The sequence below is a fragment of the Microcaecilia unicolor genome, chromosome 10 (genome assembly GCF_901765095.1).
Source record: "Microcaecilia unicolor chromosome 10, aMicUni1.1, whole genome shotgun sequence".
Taxonomy (NCBI): Eukaryota; Metazoa; Chordata; class Amphibia; order Gymnophiona; family Siphonopidae; genus Microcaecilia; species Microcaecilia unicolor.
In genome coordinates this window covers 94,105,241-94,128,685 of record NC_044040.1, presented here as the reverse complement: position 1 = coordinate 94,128,685, position 23,445 = coordinate 94,105,241, and the positions used below count along the sequence as shown (strand labels likewise).

Genomic DNA, 23,445 nt, shown 5'->3' with positions numbered 1-23,445 from the left:
TACTTATGTACTTATAATAACACCTTGTATTTGTTCATACTGGAACTGGCGAACGCCATAACGGTCCTATGTAAGCCACATTGAGCCTGCAAATAGGTGGGAAAATGTGGGATACAAATGTAACAAATAAAAATAAAATAAAATATTCTAGTTTGACCTATACTGTGCTGCATAGTTTGATAAGTGTGTGTGTGTGTGTGTATGGTGGGGGAGGTTTGATTCTGGCATATTTGCTGTTATTACTATAGCTTGGAGATAGATTATTGTATAACTTGGTTTCTTTGACTGTGGAGTTATATTTTGTAACTACTGGAATCATAACAAATTTCAATAGAGGGAGAGATTTAGTAATTCTTTCTTTACACCTTGACGGCTCATCCAATATCAAGTTCAACATTTGATTGAAGTCACCACCAATTATTACTGGTATTTCATTTGTTAAAGCTGACCGCCTTTAAAATATCAGGGGAATCAATACGTGGTGCATAAATGCTTAGCCCACATGCTGTGCATAATATGGTGACTGAAAAGTAGCATAATGGAAGTGATTTTTTTTACATGTGTTTATTTGCTTGACTCTGTAAATGTTAAATTTTAGAAAATAAAATTAAATTATTGTAATTCCTTGTTTCATGGTCTCCCCCAATAACAGATCAGTAGATTGCAATTTGTTCAAAATACCTCTGTCAAGCTGCTCCCTGGGTGCTAAGAAGTTCAATAGTGTGACTCCACTGTTGGCTAGGGAACACTGTTTGCCTGAGAAGTCTTGTATCCCTCTTAAATTTTGGTTCTGTCCCATCAGGTTCTGATCTCTAATATTCCCCCATTTAACAGTCTCTGGCTTCATATGTAATTTCTCATACTCTGAGGTCCTCTCAACTGCATTACCTGGCCATTCCTTCCCATCTTCAAATTAAGTTGAAGTGTGTGCCTCAATCCTGCTTTCATGTAGTGGAGCCCGTTTTGTGGAATGGCCACCATTTCATATTCACTTCATATCCACCACATTTAAAACTGCTTTGCAAATATATTACATCTCACAGGTGCTCCCTAGGTTGATTTTGCTATCCTGATTGGTAGGCACCTTAGGACTTATCCTTTTGATTTCATGTCTCCTTCCTTGTGTGTCCTTTGTAGTAGTAATTGGTTGTTTGTTTGTTTTGTTTTTTTCTTTTTGTATTTTGATTGATTGGCTCCTGTTTGTGACTTGTCTTTCTCTCTTTATTTGACTTGCATTGAGGGACATAATTGAACGAAAATGTCTATCTCCATGGGCGTTTATCTCCGAGAACGGGTCCGTGAAGGGGTGGACCGAACTGTATTTTTGAAAAAAATAGACGTCCATGTTTTATTCGACAATTTGTGAGCTGGGCGTTTTTGTTTTTCAGTGATAATGGAAAATGAAAGCGCCCAGCTCAAAAACGAATAGATCCAAGGCATTTGTTTGTGGGAGGGGCCAGGATTCGTAGTGCACTGGTCCCCCTCAGATGCCAGGACACCAACCGGGCACCCTAGGGGGCACTTTTACAAAAACAAAAAAAAAAGGTAAAAGAGCTCCCAGGTGCATAGCACCCTTCCCTTGTGTGTTGAGCCCCCCAAATCCTCCTCAAAACCCTCTGCCCACAAGTCTACACCATTACTATAGCCCTAAGGGGTGAAGGGGGGCACCTACATGTGGGTACAGTGGGTTTGGGGGGGTTGGACGACTAAGCATTAAGCAGCACAATTGTAACAGGTAGGGGAGGGATGGGCCTGGGTCCACCTGCCTGAAGTCCACTGCACCCCCTAACAACTGCTCCAGGGACCTGCATACTGCTGCCAGGGAGGTGGGTATGACATTTGAGGGTGAAAATAAAAAGTTGTGAAACATTGTTTTTTGTGGTGGGAGGGGGTTAGTGACCACTGGGGGAGTCAGGGGAGGTCATCCCCGATTCCCTCTGGGGGTAATCTGGTCATTTAGGGCATTTTTTGGGGCCTTATTCGTGAAAAAACAGGGTCCAGGAAAAGTGCCCTAAATTCTAGCTACAAACACATACTTTTTTTCCATTATCGGCGAAAGGCGCCAATCTCTCCTCGGCCGATAACCACGCCCCAGTTCCACCTTCGCCACGCCTCCGACACGCCCCCGTCAACTTTGTACGCTTCCGCGATGGAGTGCAGTTGAAAACGTCCAAAATCGGCTTTCCATTATACCGATTTATTCGTTTTTGTGAGATAAACGTCTATCTCCCGATTTGGGTCGAAATCTAGGCGTTTTTCTCTTTCAATTATAAGGTGGATAGTGAACTGTTTAGATGCACTGTTGACTGGGAAGTATATCAAATAAAGTTGTTGTTGTTGATGATGATGATGATGATGACAATGAAAGGATTCTTCATGCATAAAAGACTATTTGCACATAAACATTTTATAAAATTACCCCAAGGGTTACATAAACAGAGCACAGGCAAACTCACGATTTATGTGCATTGTTTATAAAGCACATGCATATGTGTGTATTTTAAATACAAACATGTATGCCTGCTTCACTGTAGGCATAAATTTGCTACTTTTCCCTACTATTTTATAAAGACACATGAACACACAAATAAAGGGCATCATATATGTATCTGTGTTGTCTCTACACAATGACGGCCTGCTATAAAATCAACTTCTCTGGGAGTATTTTTTAAAGAGCTATTTGCACACAAAAGCCTTTTTACGCTTATAAAAGGCCTTTTATAAAATTATCCCTGGGGTTACAAGCATAAAAGTATTGGTAGTGCCAAGAAGACACATACTTTTATGCGATATGCATGCAGATGTATTCAGGGATGGAGTCTGAGTGGCACACAGGTTACGTGCATTGCTTTTAAAATATGTAAAAATGTGGTACTAAATACATCTTGTCAATGATGGGATACCACTCTGTAGTGGAAGTGAATTTTAAAGATTGTTTTTCAACTCTGCCTCCCTTGACCAACCAGTGCACTCAGGGTCTGTATTTGTGATTAGAAGTAATTCTGTTTAAAAATGATTGTTTAACTTTGTGTGAAAATAAGTTGGAATGTAGAAGGTAAGACACAGCTCTCATTAATTTGTTATGTGAAGGGAAAGATGGGGCTTGTTTTCGAGTTCAGATTGGCCACCTGGACTGGGAAACATGTGACCACATTCCCACAGTATGGCTTGTTTACCTAAACAGAGAAACATCCTGTAATTTTCCTTAGCTCTGAACATGAGTTCTAAGCCTAATAAAAAGGGGAGTTTCTTTCAGTGAAATTGGGAGCTCATCTGTGAGTAACGTAGGAACTGTGCAGAGAATCATGTTTCCTGGTCAAAGAAGCTCCTGGCTTTCGCTATGAACAGGGCCCCCCCCAGCTGATAGGAGCCTGGATGATGTAAGGACCAGTGATGATTGTTTATAGTGTATTATTGTTTCTTTTCCTGGTCTAGAAACTCTTAGCATTGCTTAGATGTAGAGACCAGTGATGTAATGATTGTTTATAGATAGGTATTGTTTCTTTTTAGTTATATAGCTAATCATTGTGTGTGTATATAGTGTATATGGAGCTGGAGGAGTGGCCTAGTGGTTAGGGTGGTGGACTTTGGTCCTGGGAAACTGAGGAACTGAGTTCAATTCCCACTTCAGGCACAGGCAGCTCCCTGTGACTCTGGGCAAGTCACTAAACCCTCCATTGCCCCATGTAAGCCGCATTGAGCCTGCCATGAGTGGGAAAGCGTGGGGTACAAATGTAACAAAAATAAATAAAATAATAAATCATTGTAGATTTTAGAACCTCTAATAAAGGTCTCATTTACCTAACACGAATCCAAAAGAATCCACAGTAATTTCTGAGTAGTCTGTGTTAGTGAAGCAGGCTGTAAATCCATAGCAGTACACACTGCAAAACACTAACCTATATATCTCAGACCTACTGTATTTCTTTTGAAAATTTGCTCTATCAGAGTTGGTTGGTTGGTGGTTACTGAGTTGGTTATCTGATGGTCCAAATCTTCTAAAGAAATACAGTTTGCTTTTAAAAAATGCATGCATTTGCGTACTTTCTGCATGAACATTAATGCCTGCTTCTGAGCATGTGTAAATGTCTGTGGCTTTAATCTAGGCACAGTTTCTGCCCTAGTATTGTTCAAAGACATAAATGCACCTATGTGTCTTTAAAAAATAGGCTTTAATATAAGTGTCTATAGACCTTCACACATAGACAACCTGTTATAAAATTACTCTCTGCATGTAAAGCTTTTCTAATAAGGATAGCTACTCCATGTCTTCATATTCCATTCACCCCCTAATACATCAACCCTCATTATTTACTGTAACCAATTACAGAGTTCACATTGAAACATAAATAAATTACCTGCTAATTTCTATAACTGCACTACAGAACACACACAAATTATGAGGATAAGGGGTGTCTATTTGTAGGCACCAAGTATGTGCCCATTTGAAGCCTATACTATAAAGAAAAGTAGGTGCCTACTTTTCCTTATAGAATGCTAGTGTAACAGATAAAAAATATGCTTGTATTTTAGGCAAGATCACGTATACCAGCCGTAGAGCTGGTGTAAATGCTCATGCCTAGATTAAAGAACACACGTAGATTGTACTATTTTAGCTTTTATATGTGTAAATATGTGCCCTGTCCAGGATCTGCCCAAATTCCATCCATGTGAACACCCACTTACAAAGTATGCATCATTGAATATTAATAATATTTAGATTTGGCTCATGCCTTTTTTAGTTGCAGCTCAAAGTGACCTGTATTCAGTTGCAGTATTTCTCGGGTCATGGCACCCCTACACTACACATTTCCTCTCGTCTCCCCCCCCCCCCCCGCCCCCACTCCACACCGCCCCCAACAGCATTGAATTCTTCTTTGCTGGGGTGATGCCCAAGCCCCAGTAGCTGATGAGGTCCAATGCCCGAGGTCCAAGCTCCAAGCTGCATTTGCAAACAAATTGGTAGCATGCTTCAGGCACCAACACCTGCATTCCTATGCATGCCCTCCTTCTCTCTCCCCTTCCATCCAGCATCTGCCCTCCTTTTCTCTCCCCTTCCATCCCATCCAGTTCTGCATTTCTTCTCTCCCCACTTTCACCCAGCCTCTTCCCTCCCTCGCACTCCCCTTCCATCCATCCTAAGCCTCCTCTTTCCCCCCAATCCAGCGTCTGCTTCCTTTCTGTCCCCATTCCCCCCACACAACTATCCCTGCCACTGCCGCTTTTCTAGAACAGCAGCGGTGGCAGCAAAACAAGTTGCAGCCACGCAGGATTGGACTCTCCATACATGCTGCTGCCGGCTGTGCCCTGGAACATGAAGTGATGTTCGAGAGGGCAGGATCATCAGCCGCGTATATGAAGAGTCCAGCGCCGTGTGGCTGTAGCTTATTTTGCTGCTGCTGCTGCTGGACTGGGGGGTTCGGGCAGCGGCGGCAGGGAGGTCGGGATTTGCCGCAGTACCCCTGAGAGCTTTCTGTGGCGCACCAGGGTGCCATGGCACATAGTTTGAGAACTGCTGATCTAAAGGAGTCCTTACTAAACTGTGGTAGAAACTGGCTTTGGCATGCCCTTATATGGGTCTTTCTCACTCACTGAAACCATTTCACTGTGACTGTAAAAATGCCAATTTTCTATTTTTTTACATTAATGGTCATGTGCTAATGTTGCTTTACTGTGTGGCCATTTCTAAAAATCACCGCAGGAGCATTTACTGCCTCCTATTTTGTAAGCAGTAAGGGCTCCTGTGTTATCCGTGCACTAACCAGTTTCTAACATGGCCCCAAAATAGGCTTTTTTCATTTTATTTTTGCAGGTCCTGCACTTATTTTTCCGTTAGTGCACGAGACCAGCAAATATAACACGAGAACACTTACTGCCTCCTATTTAGGAGACGCTGAGTGCTCCCGTATTAAGTCTGTGTTATCCATTTAGCACATCTTAATGCAAATGCATTAGATGGATAATGCTTCCATGCTCATTCCCTGACCATTACATGGCCCCATCTGAAAAAATAACAAAAGAAAATAGCGTGTGATTACTGCACACTAATGAGCAAAATGCTTTAATGAGGCTAATAATCAGACTGTGGGAGGTAGCCAGGCTGCCTCCCATGATCAGTGCTGAGCCGAATATTCAATGTTGGGCCATTTCCAGTGACCAACACTGAATATTCAGTCTATTTTTGGCCGGTTTAACCCTTTAGTGTCCAATGTTCCCATCAATCTGTTCCCATATGGCTTATTATGGGAACATTGGACACTAAAAACATAACCAACCAAGCCAATATTCAGCACTGATATTCCAGGGTTTCATGAGGCCAAATATGACCGCCAAACTGACACTGAAAGTCGGTGGATAGCCAGTTATAGCGGGCGATATAACGAGCTATCTGCTAGCCACTAACCGGCTATATTCAGCACGATACAGGTGGATATCTCCTACTGAATACTGCTGGATAGTTGGCTAAGTACCATTTAACTGGTGAGGTGCCGTTCCTGGTCAGTTAAATGGTTTTGAGTATCGGGGGGAATGTGTTTTAAGGTAAGCCTTTTTTCCTATATTAAGCACATGTTAGCTCCTTAATGCAGTTTAGTAAAAGGGCCTCTAAGTGATTTTCCCAAGGTCACAAGGAGCTGCAGTGGAATTTGAACTAGACTTCCCTAGTTCTCAGTCCACTCCAGAATTTACACATACATACAACAAAGTAGAGATACTTCCACATATGAACCAGAAGACAGGCTTCAGAATCCTTCAACCTGGGAAGACATTTGGCCTATATGGCAGATGTCTTATATGATTTGGCTTTATACGGAGGAGTAGCCTAATGGTTAGGGCAGTGGGCCAAGAACAGGGGGGAAACGAGTTTGATTTCCCACTGCAGATTCTTGTAACCTTGTGACACTTAACCCTCCATTGCACCATGTACAAAACTTAGGGGTCCTTTCACTATGGTGCACTAATGGATTTAGTGTACACTAATGATTAGCTCATGCTAAATGATAAGACACCCATAGGAATATAATGGGCATCTTAGCCTTTAGAACATGCTAATTGTTAGCGCGCACTAAATCCGTTAGTGTGCCTTAGTAAAAGGACCAATTAGGTTGTAAGCCCACTAGAGACAGAGGACTTACCTGTGTGCAATATGTAAACCATTTTGGCTGTATTTCAGAAAGGCAGTGTATCAAGAAACTTACAAACAATATTCTTGCTGCCTAAATCTACATGGTTCCTTACAGAATTACCCCATATCCTCTCATGCCCTTTATATATAATACTGTGCCAAACATACCCGCCATAAAAATACACTCCTAATAAACACATCCTTTTCACAAAACCAGAATTAGACCAACTGATCATTGCCTCCCAATCATCCAAGTCTCCCCAGTAACTCTACCACACCATATACTCCATCCATGCCCCACTTGTAATTTAGTTACTTTGTACACTAGTGTTGAATAATTTGTATAATCTGTGGTATATAAGAATGTTAAACAAAGAAATAAATAATGCGTTCAGCATCATTATGTATTCCCAGCACTACCCCACATTTGGCGTATTATGTAATGAACTGCGCCTAAATTCTAATGTGTGCAGTTCAAAAGGAGCATGGCTATGGGCGGGGAAATGTGTATTCCATAGGTGTTTCCAAATTTACGCATGTGGGGATTTACACCACGTTTACGTTAGTGTAAATGGAGGCACGTAGTTTTAGATGGTAGGATATCAACTAAGCATATTCTATATATTGTGCCAAAATCTAGGCACCACTTATAGAATACGCTTCGGTGGAAATGTTTACCATGTGGATTTTTTAGGTGCCTTATAAAGAATCTGGCCCATAATTTATTGAGATTTGATAAAGCCATTCTTGTTACATAGCAAATCAGAACAATGAACAAACAAAATATTAAAAGCAAGGAAAGGAACTCCATAAAATATAGGCTACAGTTATCAATCAAGCAGTCACAAGCATACTAAGGGAGAGAGGGGAGAACAAGGAATCTACTGGCAAAAAGCCCTCAATATACAACATGTCAGCTAACTGTGAAATCATCTGCAAACATACAGGTATAAATGTTTAGAATACTAAGGTATGTGTGCATGCTGCCTAAGTGCTATTCTTTAACTATTCACTCTACTTCCATAGCGTGTATTTGCAAGGTGGAATACGTAGGGGTGGCGCAAGATGAGGCATATGTGAGGTTACCATTTGCAGACATAACTTACTGTAAGCTAAGTGTGTCCCTGCCATACTTAAGAGCTAACCCCTACATCCGCTCTATGACTGGCACAAGTGTGAGTACCTAAATGTTAGGTACATTGATACCAGGTTATGCTAGTATTCTATAGCAGAACCTAGGCACTTAGGAGATTATTCTGTAAAGAAATCTACCATGGGCCCTCAAATCACCTAAATGAAGGCACTCTGTTATAGAACTGCCCCCATCTCACAAATAAAAACATGTAACACAAGCCTCTCCTGAAAGAAAATAAAGGGGTGGGGGGAGGAAATGGGACTTGATATACCACCTTTCTGAGGTTTCTGCAACTACATTCAAAGTGGTTTACATATATTTAGGTACTTATTTTGTACCAGGGGCAATGGAGAGTTAAGAGACTTGCCCAGAGTCACAAGGACCTGCAGTGGGAATTGAACTCAGTTCCCCAGGATCAAAGTCCACTGCATTAACCACCATGCTACTCCTCCATATCCTCTTCAGCCTTTTCTCATAGGGAAGTCATCCCATCTGCTTTATCATTGTAGTCACCCTTCTCTGTACCTTTTTAAATTCTGCTATCCTCCAAATATGAATGGTGCTTTAAATTGTATATGCAAATCTGGGCACATGCCCAATTTGTTCACACAATTTAATTGAATGATGGGCCAATTAGTGCCGATAATTGGGCCCTAACAATCAATTATCAGTGCTAACTGGTTTCAATTAAAATTTACATACATACATTTAGATGCTAATGTTTACACATGGGTCCAAAAAGGGGCAGAGCCATGGGAGGGTCATGGGTGTATCAGAGGCGTTTCTTTAATTTACATGTGTTGTTATAGAATAAAGAGATGCCATTTATAGAATTTAGTCCTATTTTTTTTGAGTTGCGGTGACCAGAATTATGCACGATATTTGAGGTGTGGTCTGACTGTTTTCTTCGACTGGGTGACCAAACAGTTGGATGTGGGAGGGGCGCTTGATGTGGTATACTTGGATTTCAGCAAAGCCTTTGACATGGTTCCGCACAGGTAACTGATAAATAAATTGAGTGCCCTCGGTGCGGGACCTAGAGTAACTGATTGGGTAAAAAATTGGTTGAATGTTAGGCGACAGAGGGTGGTGGTAAATGGAGCTTGCTCTGAGGAAAAGGAGGTCATCAGTGGAGTACCGCAGGGATCGGTCCTAGGGCCGGCTCTTTTTAACGTTTTTGTGAGCGATATTGTGGAAGGGCTGTCTGGTAAGGTTTGTCTCTTTGCGGATGATACTAAACTCTGCAACAGGGTGGACACCCTGGAGGGTGTGAATGACATGAGGAAGGACCTAGCGAAGCTAGAGGAATGGACCGATATTTGGCAACTAAGGTTTAATCCCAAAAAATGCAGGGTCATGCACTTGGGTCGCAAAAATCCAAGGGACCGGTACAGTATAGGGGGTGTAGTGCTTCAGTGTGCGAAAGAAGAGTGGGACTTGGGGGTGATTGTGTCTGATGACCTTAAAGCTTTCAAACAGGTAGAAAAGGCAATGGCCAAAGCCAGAAGGATGCTTGGGTGCATAAAGAGAGGCATGACCAGCAGGAAAAAGGAGGTGATAGTGCCGTTGTATAAGTCTCTGGTCAGGCCTCATTTGGAGTACTGCATGCAGTTCTGGAGACCGCACCTATGGAAAGATATAAACAGGATGGAGTCGGTCCAGAGGGCGGCTACGAAATTAGTAAGTGGTCTTGAATGCAAAAATTATAGGGATAGGATGAACCTCAACATGTATACGCTGGAAGAGAGGAGGGAGAGAGGAGACATGATAGAAACATTTAAATATCTCAAGGGCATTTATATACAGGAAGAGAGCCTTTTTCAAATGAAGGAGAGCTCTGGAATGAGGGGGCATATGACAAAGTTAAGAGGGAATAGGCTTAGGAGTAACCTAAAGAAGTATTATTTATTTATTTATTTATACACATTTATACCCCATTTTTTTCCACAAGCATGCGGACTCAAAGTGGCTTACAATGTACCGATAAGGCGATCGCCAGACCAGTGGATATACAATTACAATGACATAAAATAGGATAGAAGGAACTGGGAAAGAAGAAAGGGTGGTGGAGGCATGGAATAGCCTCCCGGTGGAGGTGGTGGAGTCAAGGACTGTTCCAGAATTTAAAAAGGCATGGGATAAGCATGTGGGATCGCTTAGGAACAGGAAGAATTAGGGGTTACAGAGGATGGGCAGCCTGGATGGGGTCATATGGCCTTTATCTGCCATCATGTTTCTATGTTTCTATGTAAAGGCATAATAATATTCTCTATTTAATGCTCTATTCCTTTCCTAATGATTTCTACCATTCTATTTGCTTTCCTAGCCACTGCTGCACACTGAGCAAAACATTTCAACATGTCTTTAACAATGATGCCTAGATCCTTTTCCTGGATGGTGTAACCTTGCATCATGTAGCTACACTTTAGGTTCTTCTTCTCTACATGCAACACTTTGCACTTGCTCAAGTTAAATTTCAATTGCTTATTGGATGCCCAGTTTCCCAGTCCTTATAAGGTCTTTTTGTAATTTTTCACAAACCTCTTGTGATTTAACTTTGTACCATCAGCAAATTTCATCATCTCATTCGCTATTTCTGTTTCCCTGTTATTTGTAAAAATGCTACAAAGCAGCAGTCCCAGCACAGATCCCTGGGAAAACCCAGTATTTACCCTTCTCCATTGAGAATATTGACTATTTAACCCTACCTTCTGTTTTCTATCTTTTAGCAATGGGAATTTCTTAGTAATAATTAGAAATGTACATAGGTAAAAAAAATATTTGGTAGATTTTCTGAATTTTTAAAAATGTTCTCGATTTTCATTTATTTTTAAATTCATTTCACACAGTTGGTTTAGTACAACATTTTTAATGCAGATTCAAAGTTTTTAGCACATGCAAATCAACTGTGTGTATGTTAATTTGTAAATTAAAGCATGTTAAATCAATTTTGCACACACTAACCCCCCCCCCCCCTATTTACTAAGCCGCACAGCAATGCCGACACAGCCCATTCAAAGGGAATGGGCTATGTCGGCATTAGCACACCGGCAGCTGCTAGCACAGCTTAGTGAACAGGGGGGTAAATTTTTTAAGGTACACTTACAAATAGAATGTATGCTAAGGAATGCACATCCCTAGCTGTCACGATTGTAACTATGTTCCCGGTTGGACATGCTTTGGGGTTCCTCCAGCCACGCCAAGTCTATGTGTAAATCCTGAAGCCTGGGGGAAAATCCTGAAATCCGGTCCAGTCCAGGCTAGTCCGTTCCTGGATTCTGTTCTTGCCAAGCCATGTTCTGCTGTTCCTGCAATCAAGCCTCACCCTTATTCGTGACCTCAGCTGAGATTGCCTTTATCAAGCACCTGGGAACTTTCTGGTTTGCCTTTGCAACAGAGGTCGTCTGATGAGCTTCTCGTCGGTGAGTGTTGTTGCAGTGCTACCTTGTTACTTCTTATCCTGCCTTTGACCCTGCCTGTTTGCTGGAGTATTCTACTGTTTGTTGCCTGCTTTTGACCCTGCTTGGTTCCTGGAGTATTTTACTATTTGCTGCCTGCCTTTGACCCTGCTTGGTTCCTGGAGTATTTTACTATTTGCTGCCTACCTCTGACCCTGCTTGGTTCCTGGAGTATTCTACTGTTACTGCCTGCCTCTGTTCCTGCTTGTTTCCTGGGCTACTTGTCTATTTGCTGGCCGCCTGCTGGACCCTGCAGTTCTGGGTTTTCCCTTCTGTCTCATAGTCCTGCCGGCCGCCTGCACCCGGGGGCTCAACCTCTGGGGAACGGTGGTCAAGCGTAGGTGAAGCCTAGCCATTCCTGCCTTGCCTGTTCCAGTCTGCTCTACTTCAGCTGCAGCTCCAGTCCGCCAGTTCCAGTCCTGTTCCTACCAGCCTGTCTGAGTTCTACCTGGTCTCCTGTTTTAGGTGGTTTTCCTGCCACTGCTGCTCCTCGGCAGTGGCCCAAGGGCTCACAAATCCAGGTTGCCCTAGAAAGTCTGACAGTAGCACCAAATTTGTGGGAAGATAAGCTATGAGCCCTTTTAGTTTCAAATGCTCTCTCTAACTGTAGGTTTCATAATTGTGTTGGCAATGTTTCCATAAAACTGACGGCCTCCACTCCTTCAGTATCTTCTGGTAAGCCCAATATATAAGTACATAAGTATTGCCATACTGGGACAGACTGAAGGCCCATCAAGCCCAGCATCCTGTTTCCAACAGTGGCCAAACCAGGTTACAAGTACCTGGCAAGTTGTTACTTCTAATATTGTTATTAGAGTCCTTATAATTCCTCTCTAGGATGGCTATTTTTTCAGTTGCCTCCACATCTTCATTATGTTTGCCTCCAATTTAGCCATTATCTGCCCAATTGCTTTACCCTGTCATGAAAGTCTACCAATTGATCCATTATATCCTCTGCTTGAACTTTGATTTCTATAACTGCTTCATGATTCTCCTGAAAAAAAATTTTCATCTGTAACAATTTCCCTGTGGTGGCTTGCAGAATAGGCTTCATTTTTTTTTTTACCTCTTAATTCCATGAGTAGGCAGCATGGACACCTCACTTTTGCTCTCTTTGCTAGCTAACATATTCCACTTAAGAATACTTCCAAGATTATGCTGAAATTCCTCTAAGAGCAATTCCTTCAAACAGCCATTCTGCAATTTACTCACTAGTACACACCCAATTAGTAGAGTGAATTCCCATATTGTTCCTATATTGTTCCCCTTATTAAACAGTTATCAGTTGTTCCAGGTATGTGAAATATCTGTTTCATGGCAATGAAAAAGTACATAATTTTAGCTTACCTTATAATGAGCAACTCTGTGTGCAGAAGTCACAGACTGTAAGTCCTAATAGTGAGAAAAAAAGGACAAGTCTTGATAATGGACTTAAATAATCTCCATAAACCTGCATCTGATGCCAAGGGGCTCAAGCCAGCAACAAAGATTTTTAAAAACCAAGAACTAGTTTTGTCTGCATAAAAACAAATGGGCCGATATTTAAAGCGATTTAAATCACCAGTTTTCTGGTTCTACAACAAAGCGAATGCTACATACCTGTAGAAGGTATTCTCCGAGGACAGCAGGCTGATTGTTCTCACTGATGGGTGACGTCCACGGCAGCCCCTCCAATCGGAATCTTCCTAGCAAAGTCCTTTGCTAGCCCTCGCGCTCCCGCGCACACCGCGCATGCGCGGCCGTCTTCCCGCCCGAAACCGGCTCGAGCCGGCCAGTCCAGTATGTAGCAAGACAATACAAGGGAAGACACAACTCCAAAGGGGAGGCGGGCGGGTTTGTGAGAACAATCAGCCTGCTGTCCTCGGAGAATACCTTCTACAGGTATGTAGCATTCGCTTTCTCCGAGGACAAGCAGGCTGCTTGTTCTCACTGATGGGGTATCCCTAGCCCCCAGGCTCACTCAAAACAACAACCATGGTCAATTGGGCCTCGCAACGGCGAGGACATAACTGAGATTGACCTAAAAAATTTACCAACTAACTGAGAGTGCAGCCTGGAACAGAACAAACAGGGCCCTCGGGGGGTGGAGTTGGATCCTAAAGCCCAAACAGGTTCTGAAGAACTGACTGCCCGAACCGACTGTCGCGTCGGGTATCCTGCTGCAGGCAGTAATGAGATGTGAATGTGTGGACAGATGACCACGTAGCAGATTTGCAAATTTCTTCAATGGAGGCTGACTTCAAGTGGGCTACCGACGCAGCCATGGCTCTAACATTATGAGCCGTGACATGACCCTCAAGAGCCAGCCCCGCCTGGGCGTAAGTGAAGGAAATGCAATCTGCTAGCCAATTGGATATGGTGCGTTTCCCTACAGCCACTCCCCTCCTATTGGGATCAAAAGAAACAAACAATTGGGCGGACTGTCTGTGGGGCTGTGTCCGCTCCAGGTAGAAGGCCAATGCTCTCTTGCAGTCCAATGTGTGCAGCTGACGTTCAGCAGGGCAGGAATGAGGACGGGGAAAGAATGTTGGCAAGACAATTGACTGGTTCAGATGGAACTCCGACACGACCTTTGGCAAGAACTTAGGGTGAGTGCGGAGGACTACTCTGTTATGATGAAATTTGGTGTAAGGGGCCTGGGCTACCAGGGCCTGAAGCTCACTGACTCTACGAGCTGAAGTAACTGCCACCAAGAAAATGACCTTCCAGGTCAAGTACTTCAGATGGCAGGAATTCAGTGGCTCAAAAGGAGGTTTCATCAGCTGGGTGAGAACGACATTGAGATCCCATGACACTGTAGGAGGCTTGACAGGGGGCTTTGACAAAAGCAAACCTCTCATGAAGCGAACAACTAAAGGCTGTCCTGAGATCGGCTTACCTTCCACATGGTAATGGTATGCACTGATTGCGCTAAGGTGAACTCTTACAGAGTTGGTCTTGAGACCAGACTCAGACAAGTGCAGAAGGTATTCAAGCAGGGTCTGTGTAGGACAAGAGCGAGGAGCTAGGGCCTTGCTGTCACACCAGACGGCAAACCTCCTCCACAGAAAGAAGTAACTCCTCTTGGTGGAATCTTTCCTGGAAGCAAGCAAGACGCGGGAGACACCCTCTGACAGACCCAAAGAGGCAAAGTCTACGCTCTCAACATCCAGGCCGTGAGAGCCAGGGACCGGAGGCTGGGATGCAGAAGAGCCCCTTCGTTCTGCATGATGAGGGTCGGAAAACACTCCAATCTCCACGGTTCTTCGGAGGATAACTCCAGAAGAAGAGGGAACCAGATCTGACGCGGCCAAAAAGGAGCAATCAGAATCATGGTGCCTCGGTCTTGTTTGAGTTTCAACAAAGTCTTCCCCACCAGAGGAATGGGAGGATAAGCATACAGCAGGCCTTCCCCCCAATCCAGGAGGAAGGCATCCGATGCCAGTCTGCCGGGGGCCTGAAGCCTGGAACAGAACTGAGGGACTTTGTGGTTCACTCGAGATGCGAAGAGATCCACCAAGGGGGTGCCCCACGCTTGGAAGATCTGTCGCACCACTCTGGAGTTGAGCGACCACTCGTGAGGTTGCATAATCCTGCTCAGTCTGTCGGCCAGACTGTTGTTTACGCCTGCCAGATATGTGGCTTGGAGCACCATGCCGAGACGGCGAGCCCAGAGCCACATGCTGACGGCTTCCTGACACAGGGGGCGAGATCCGGTGCCCCCCTGCTTGTTGACATAGTACATGGCAACCTGGTTGTCTGTCTGAATTTGGATAATTTGATGGGACAGCCGATCTCTGAAAGCCTTCAGAGCGTTCCAGATCACTCGCAACTCCAGGAGATTGATCTGTAGACCGCGTTCCTGGAGGGACCAGCTTCCTTGGGTGTGAAGCCCATCGACATGAGCTCCCCATCCCAGGAGAGACGCATCCGTTGTCAGCACTTTTTGTGGCTGAGGAATTTGGAAAGGACGTCCCAGAGTCAAATTGGACCAGATTGTCCACCAATACAGGGATTCGAGAAAACTCGTGGACAGGTGGATCACGTCTTCTAGACCCCCAGCAGCCTGAAACCACTGGGAGGCTAGGGTCCATTGAGCAGATCTCATGTGAAGACGGGCCATGGGAGTCACATGAACTGTGGAGGCCATGTGGCCCAGCAATCTCAACATCTGCCGAGCTGTGATCTGCTGGGACGCTCGCACCCGCGAGACGAGGAACAACAAGTTGTTGGCCCTCGTCTCTGGGAGATAGGCGCGAGCCGTCCGAGAATCCAGCAGAGCTCCTATGAATTCGAGTTTCTGCACTGGGAGAAGATGGGACTTTGGATAATTTATCACAAACCCCAGTAGCTCCAGGAGGCGAATAGTCATCTGCATGGACTGCAGGGCTCCTGCCTCGGATGTGTTCTTCACCAGCCAATCGTCGAGATATGGGAACACATGCACCCCCAGCCTGCGAAGTGCCGCTGCTACTACAGCTAGGCACTTTGTGAACACCCTGGGCGCAGAGGCGAGCCCAAAGGGTAGCACACAGTACTGGAAGTGGCGTGTGCCCAACTGAAATCGCAGATACTGTCTGTGAGCTGGCAGTATCGGGATGTGTGTGTAGGCATCCTTCAAGTCCAGAGAGCATAGCCAATCGTTTTGCTGAATCATGGGGAGAAGGGTGCCCAGGGAAAGCATCCTGAACTTTTCTTTTACGAGATATTTGTTCAGGGCCCTTAGGTCTAGGATGGGACGCATCCCCCCTGTTTTCTTTTCCACAAGGAAGTACCTGGAATAGAATCCCAGCCCTTCTTGCCCGGATGGCACGGGCTCGACCGCATTGGCGCTGAGAAGGGCGGAGAGTTCCTCTGCAAGTACCTGCTTGTGCTGGAAGCTGTAAGATTGAGCTCCCGGTGGACAATTTGGAGGTTTTGAAGCCAAATTGAGGGTGTATCCTTGCCGGACTATTTGCAGAACCCACTGATCGGAGGTTATGAGAGGCCACCTTTGGTGAAAAGCTTTCAACCTCCCCCCGACCGGCAGGTCGCCCGGCACTGATACTTGGATGTCGGCTATGCTCTGCTGGAGCCAGTCAAAAGCTCGCCCCTTACTTTTGCTGGGGAGCCGCGGGGCCTTGCTGAGGCGCACGCTGCTGACGAGAGCGAGCGCGCTGGGGCTTAGCCTGTGCCGCAGGCTGTCGAGAAGGAGGGTTGTACCTACGCTTGCCAGAAGAGTAGGGAACAGTCCTCCTTCCCCCAAAAAATCTTCTACCTGTAGAGGTAGATGCTGAAGGCTGCTGGCGGGAGAACTTGTCGAATGCGGTATCCCGCTGGTGGAGATGCTCTACCACCTGCTCGACTTTCTCTCCAAAAATATTGTCCGCACGGCAAGGCGAGTCCGCAATCCGCTGCTGGAGTCTATTTTCCAGGTCGGAGGCACGCAGCCATGAGAGCCTGCGCATCACCACACCTTGAGCAGCGGCCCTGGACGCAACATCAAAGGTGTCATACACCCCTCTGGCCAGGAATTTTCTGCACGCCTTCAGCTGCCTGACCACCTCCTGAAAAGGCTTGGCTTGCTCAGGGGGGAGAGCATCAACCAAGCCCGCCAACTGCCGCACATTGTTCCGCATGTGTATGCTCGTGTAGAGCTGGTAAGACTGGATTTTGGCCACGAGCATAGAGGAATGGTAGGCCTTCCTCCCAAAGGAGTCTAAGGTTCTAGAGTCTTTGCCCGGGGGCGCCGAAGCATGCTCCCTAGAACTCTTAGCCTTCTTTAGGGCCAGATCCACAACTCCAGAGTCGTGAGGCAACTGAGTGCGCATCAGCTCTGGGTCCCCATGGATCCGGTACTGGGACTTGATCTTCTTGGGGATGTGGGGGTTACTTAATGGCTTGGTCCAGTTCGCAAGCAATGTCTTTTTCAGGACATGGTGCAAGGGAACAGTGGACGCTTCCTTAGGTGGAGAAGGATAGTCCAGGAGCTCAAACATTTCAGCCCTGGGCTCGTCCTCCACAACCACCGGGAAGGGGATGGCCGTAGACATCTCCCGGACAAAGGAAGCAAAAGACAGACTCTCGGGAGGAGAAAGCTGTCTTTCAGGAGAGGGAGTGGGATCGGAAGGAAGACCCTCAGACTCCTCGTCAGAGAAATATCTGGGGTCTTCTTCTTCTTCCCACGAGGCCTCACCCTCGGTGTCAGACACAAGTTCCCGGACCTGTGTCTGCAACCTCGCCCGGCTCGACTCCGTGGAGCCACGTCCACGATGGGGGCGTCGAGAGGTAGACTCCCTTGCCCGCATCGGCGAAGCTCCCTCCGCCGACGTAGTCGGGGAGCCCTCCTGGGAGGTGGCCGCAGTCGGCACCGCACGCGGTACCGACGTCGGGGACCTCACCCCGGGCGATGGGCCAGCCGGCGCCACGCTCGACGGTACCGGAGGCGCAAGCACCGCCGGTACCGGAGGGGTAGGGCGCAACAGCTCTCCCAGAATCTCTGGGAGAACGGCCCGGAGGCTCTCGTTCAGAGCGGCTGCAGAGAAAGGCAGGGAGGTCGATGCAGGCGTCGACGTCAGAACCTGTTCCGGGCGTGGAGGCTGGTCCGGGCTGTCCAGAGTGGAGCGCATCGACACCTCCTGAACAGAGGGTGAGCGGTCCTCTCGGTGCCGATGCCTGCTGGGTGCCGACTCCCTCGGCGACCCAGAGCTCTCGGTGCCGACGCGGGGAGGAGACCGGTGTCGATGCTTCTTCGACTTCTTCCGAAGCATGTCACCGGAGCTCCCCGGCACCGACGAGGAGGACGTAGAATCCATCCGTCGCTTCCTCAGGGCCGAGGTCGAAGCAGGTCGATCCCGGGGGGGCTGTACCGCAGGAGCCCTCAGGGTAGGGGGAGACCCACCCGAAGGCTCACCGCCACCAGCAGGGGAATGGACAGCCCTCACCTGCACTCCACCCGATGCACCACCGTCCGACGACATCAGGAGACGAGGTCCCGGTACCACCGACGTCGATGCAGCTATCCGATGTCTCGGCGCCGATGCAGAGGGCCGATGCCTCGATGCACTCGATGCACTGGCGGCCAAGGATGAAGGTCTGGACGCTGATGACGTCGATGCACACGATGACCCCGGTGCCGATGCCGACGAAGAGCCCGAGAACAAAACGTTCCACTGGGCCAATCTCGCTACCTGAGTCCGCCTTTGTAACAGGGAACACAGACTACAGTTCTGAGGACGGTGCTCGGCCCCCAGACACTGAAGACACGAAGAGTGCCTATCAGTGAGCGAGATTACTCGGGCGCACTGGGTGCACTTCTTGAAGCCGCTGGAAGGCTTCGATGTCATGGGCGGAAAAATCACGCCGGCGAAATCAAAATCCGAAATGACGAATTTGGAGCACCAAAACTTTAAGGGAGAAAAATCTCGACCGAGGCCGAAAAGAGGCCTACCCCGACGACGAAAGAAAACTTACCGGGGCGAAAACTGGAAACACGGGAAGGGGCAAACAAAACCCAAGGGGGTTTCCGGAGCACTTCCCGAACTAAGTTAGAACTTTTCCGAAGAAAAAACACGTCTATTTTAAAACGGACGCGCGAGGTCGACTCTCCGGGGCTCGACACGACAAAAACACAGCCGTACCGAGTGCGGACGAAAGAAGACTGGCCGGCTCGAGCCGGTTTCGGGCGGGAAGACGGCCGCGCGGGCTAGCAAAGGACTTTTGCTAGGAAGATTCCGATTGGAGGGGCTGCCGTGGACGTCACCCATCAGTGAGAACAAGCAGCCTGCTTGTCCTCGGAGAATTACGGTCAATCTGGCAGTATTTTGATCAAGAGACTTTTTACTCCCTTGTCCTTTCACTGTTGGTAACTAGACTTGACTATTGCAACATAATCTATTTTGGCTGCTCGCACACAAACCTAAAAAGACTTAATCTATACAAAACACTGCTATAAGATTGATAACTCATGTACATGTTTGATCATGTATCCCCCTTATTTCAGAAATTTCATTGGCTCCCTATTGAGAAACGGATCATCTTTAAGTTATGCTGGCAAAGGCCACAGATTGGGTCTTCTAGACTACCTAGCATCACTGACCATTCCATATTCCCCCACTCGTCTTCTGCTATTAATGATCATTGCCTTGTTCTCCCAAGCCCCAAAGCTGCCCAGATAGAATTTACTAGACATCATGCCTTTCTTTGCCGCTTCTTTTCATTGGAATTCTCTTCCTCTAACTCAAGAGGGCCCAAGAGACAGGCAGAGCTCCAGAGTCTCAATGCGTGGATGAGACAATGGTGCAGGGAGGAGGGGGGTTAGATTTATTAGGAGCTGGACAACATTCTGGGGAAGGGGGAGCCTATTCCGAAAGGATGGGCTCCACCTTAACCAGGGTGGGACTAGGTTGCTGGCATCAGCGTTTGAAAAGTAGAGCAGCTTTTAAACTAGAGACTGTGGGAAGACCGACAGTCGCTCAAAAGCACATGGTTCAGAATAAGGTATCTCTTAAAGATACCACCAAAACAGGGAAGATAGGGTATCTCAATAGTGAGGTTGCAAAAGAGACCCGTGCCATCATCCGAATGAGCGTTTGAGCTGCCTTAAGAAGCCTCACGCCGGAGAGGAGAATTGGCCTGCTTGTATCCTGAGCTGAAACTATCCTAACACTGGTTTTTATATCTGCAGCAGGAACATCAAAAGACAGAGCCCTCTCGAGTTGAGAACACTGTGCTTTCTCCTGGAACAACTAGACTTCTTCCACCCATGATGTCATCCAGGTGAGCATCTGAGCTCTCTTAAGGAGGCGCGTGTGCTGGATGTCAGTGCAACAAAGGAGCGTTCCTTTGTGCGGACTTCGGAAAGACTTTGGAAAGATATTGAGACTATACTATTTGTTCGGGTAACTGGAGTTTGATAAGATGTGTTTCAGTAATATACCAGTGATGATAAGGAGGGGACAATATGGTGCATTACAGATAACAATTAATATAAAAATGTAGGAGAGAGAGAATTGGTTTCTGCTACTTTTCTTGACAGTTCTTTCAGGTGCTTGATTGAGATTTATTTATTTATTTATTTATTGCATTTGTATCCCACATTTCCCCACCTATTTGCAGGCTCAATGTGGCTTACAGAGTTTGGTTATGACAAAATCATTCTATGTTATCAGATACAATTAGTATTGTACAAAGGTTAAGTAAGGGAGGAGAGAAGGAAGGTGTTAGGCAGGATAAAAGGTGGACTTTAATAACTGGGTGGATTGGTGAGGTAGTTTAGTAATGCTATGGGTTCTCTTTTTAGGCCTCGTTGAAGAGATGTGTCTTCAAAGATTTGCGGAATGTAGTTATTTCGTCAATAGCTTTCAGGGCTGTAGGTAAAGCATTCCACAACTGCGTGCTCATGTAGAAGAAGGTGGTGGCGTGTATCAGCTTGTATTTTAGTCCTTTACAGCTGGGGAATTGTAGATTGAGAAATTTGCGGGATGATCTTATGGCGTTTCTGGGAGGCAGGTCCACAAGGTTTAGCATGTACATTGGGGCGTCTGCGTGAATGATTTTGTGTACAATCGTGCAGATCTTGAACACTATGCGTTCCTTAAGTGGGAGCCACTGAAGTTTCTCTCTTAGGGGTTTTGCACTTTCATATTTAGTTTTTCCAAATATGAGTCTGGCAGCGGTATTCTGGGCTGTTTGGAGTTTTTTGATAGTCTGTTCTTTGCAGCCAGCGTACAAGGCATTACAGTAGTCCAAATGACTTATTACCATTGCCTGTACCAGGGTACGGAAGATATATCTCGGGAAGAAAGGTTTTACTCTTTTGAGTTTCCACATGGAGTGGAACATCTTTTTCATTGTGTTCTTCGCGTGAATATCGAGTGTGAGGTTTCTTTCAATGGTAACTCCAAGGATTTTTAGATTTTGTGCAACGGGGAGAGAACAGTATGGTGTGGTTATGGTGGAGTAGTTGTTTTTGTTGTGTTGTGAGGTAAGTACAAGATATTGTGTTTTCTCTGCGTTGAGTTTCAGCTGGAATGCATCCGCCCAGGAGTGCATGATTTGGAGGCTTTGGTTGATTTCGTTTAGATCATGTTTGAATGGGATGTCAATCGTGACATCGTCTGCATATAGGTAGGGATTAAGGTTTTGATTGGCTAGAAGTTTGGCTAAAGGTATCATCACTAGGTTGAAGAGAGTTGGTGACGGGGGATCCTTGGGGAACTCCACATTCAGGTATCCATGGGGGTGATGTGTCCGCATTCGTTGTTACTTGGTATGATCTTGTGGTCAGGAATCCTTTGAACCATTTGAGCACTGTGCCTCCAACTCCGAAGTATTCTAGTATATCTAATAGTATTCCATGATTAACCATGTCGAAGGCGCTGGACATGTCGAATTGTAGGAGGAGTATGTTGTTACCAGTTGCAATTGCTTGTTTGAATGAGTTCATTGCCGATACTAGTACCGTTTCGGTGCTGTGATTTGACCGAAATCCTGATTGGGACTCGTGTAGAATTGAGTGTTTATTTAGGTAATCAGAGAGTTGTTTCGTCACTATGCCCTCCATGAATTTGGTTATGAGTGGAATAGATGCTACTGGGCGATAGTTGGTTAGGTCCATTGTGCTTTTCTTAGCATCTTTTGGCAGCGGAATAAGTAAGATGTTTCCTTTCTCCGTGGGAAAAAGACCATTTTGAAGCCTGTGGTTTACATGATTCGTGAGGTCTTTTTTGAATTGTTTAGGGGCGGATCTTATTAGGCTGGTGGGGCAGATGTCTAATTTGCATTGTGACCTGGCGTATTTTCCAGACCATTGTGAGATTTCGTCTGACGATATCGTGTCAAAGTTGGTCCATGATCGATCTGCTGGGTTGGTAAGGAATAAGATACCTTTAGTTTTTGATTTAATTCAGGATCAAGCTGTTGATATTTTCTGTGTGACTGAATCCTGGTTGGAAAAAAGTTTTTAATAATTATAAATCAATTGTGTCCTCCAGGTTATACAGCTTTGTTTCAGATAGGAAACAAAAAAGGTGGAGGAGTACTATGTATCTTTAAGAGAGAATATGGGAAATTATAGACCGGTGAGTCTGACGTTGGTGCCGGGGAAAATGGTAGAGGCTATTATCAAAAACAAAATTACAGAGCACATCCAAGGACATGGATTATTTAGACCAAGTCAGCACGGCTTTTGTGTGGGGAAGTCTTGCCTGACCAATTTACTTCAATTCATTGAAGGAGTAAACAAACATGTGGACAAAGGGGAGTCGGTTGATATTGTGTATCTGGATTTTCAAAAGGCGTTTGACAAGGTACCTCATGAAAGGCTACAGAGGAAATTGGAGGGTCATGGGATAGGAGGAAATGCCCTATTGTGGATTAAAAACCGGTTGAAGGATAGGAAACAGAGAGTGGGGTTAAATGGGCAGTATTCACAATGGAGAAGGGTAGTTAGTGGGGTTCCTCAGGGGTCTGTGCTAGGACCGCTGCTTTTTATTATATTTATAAATGATTTAGAGATGGGAGTAACTAGCGAGGTAATTAAATTTGCTGATGACACAAAAGTTATTCAAAGTCGTTAACTCGCAACAGGATTGTGAAAAATTACGGACAGACCTTACGAGACTGGGAGACTGGGCGGCTAAATGGCAGATGACGTTTAATGTGAGCAAGTGCAAGGTGATGCATGTGGGAAATAAGAACCCGAATTATAGCTACGTCATGCAAGGTTCCACGTTAGGAGTTACGGACCAAGAAAGGGATCTGGGTGTCTT

The 23,445-nt window shown here is 45.8% G+C and overlaps 1 protein-coding gene across 1 annotated transcript in view; it reads right to left on the bottom strand.

The window, feature by feature from the left end:
* Positions 1-23,445, bottom strand: part of DGKI (diacylglycerol kinase iota) — a 1,705,262-nt gene that overhangs the window by 308,245 nt on the left and 1,373,572 nt on the right. Inside the window, 1 exon segment of the mRNA XM_030215620.1 lies at positions 13,064-13,108. Within this exon segment, the coding sequence (XP_030071480.1) occupies positions 13,064-13,108 (45 nt within the window).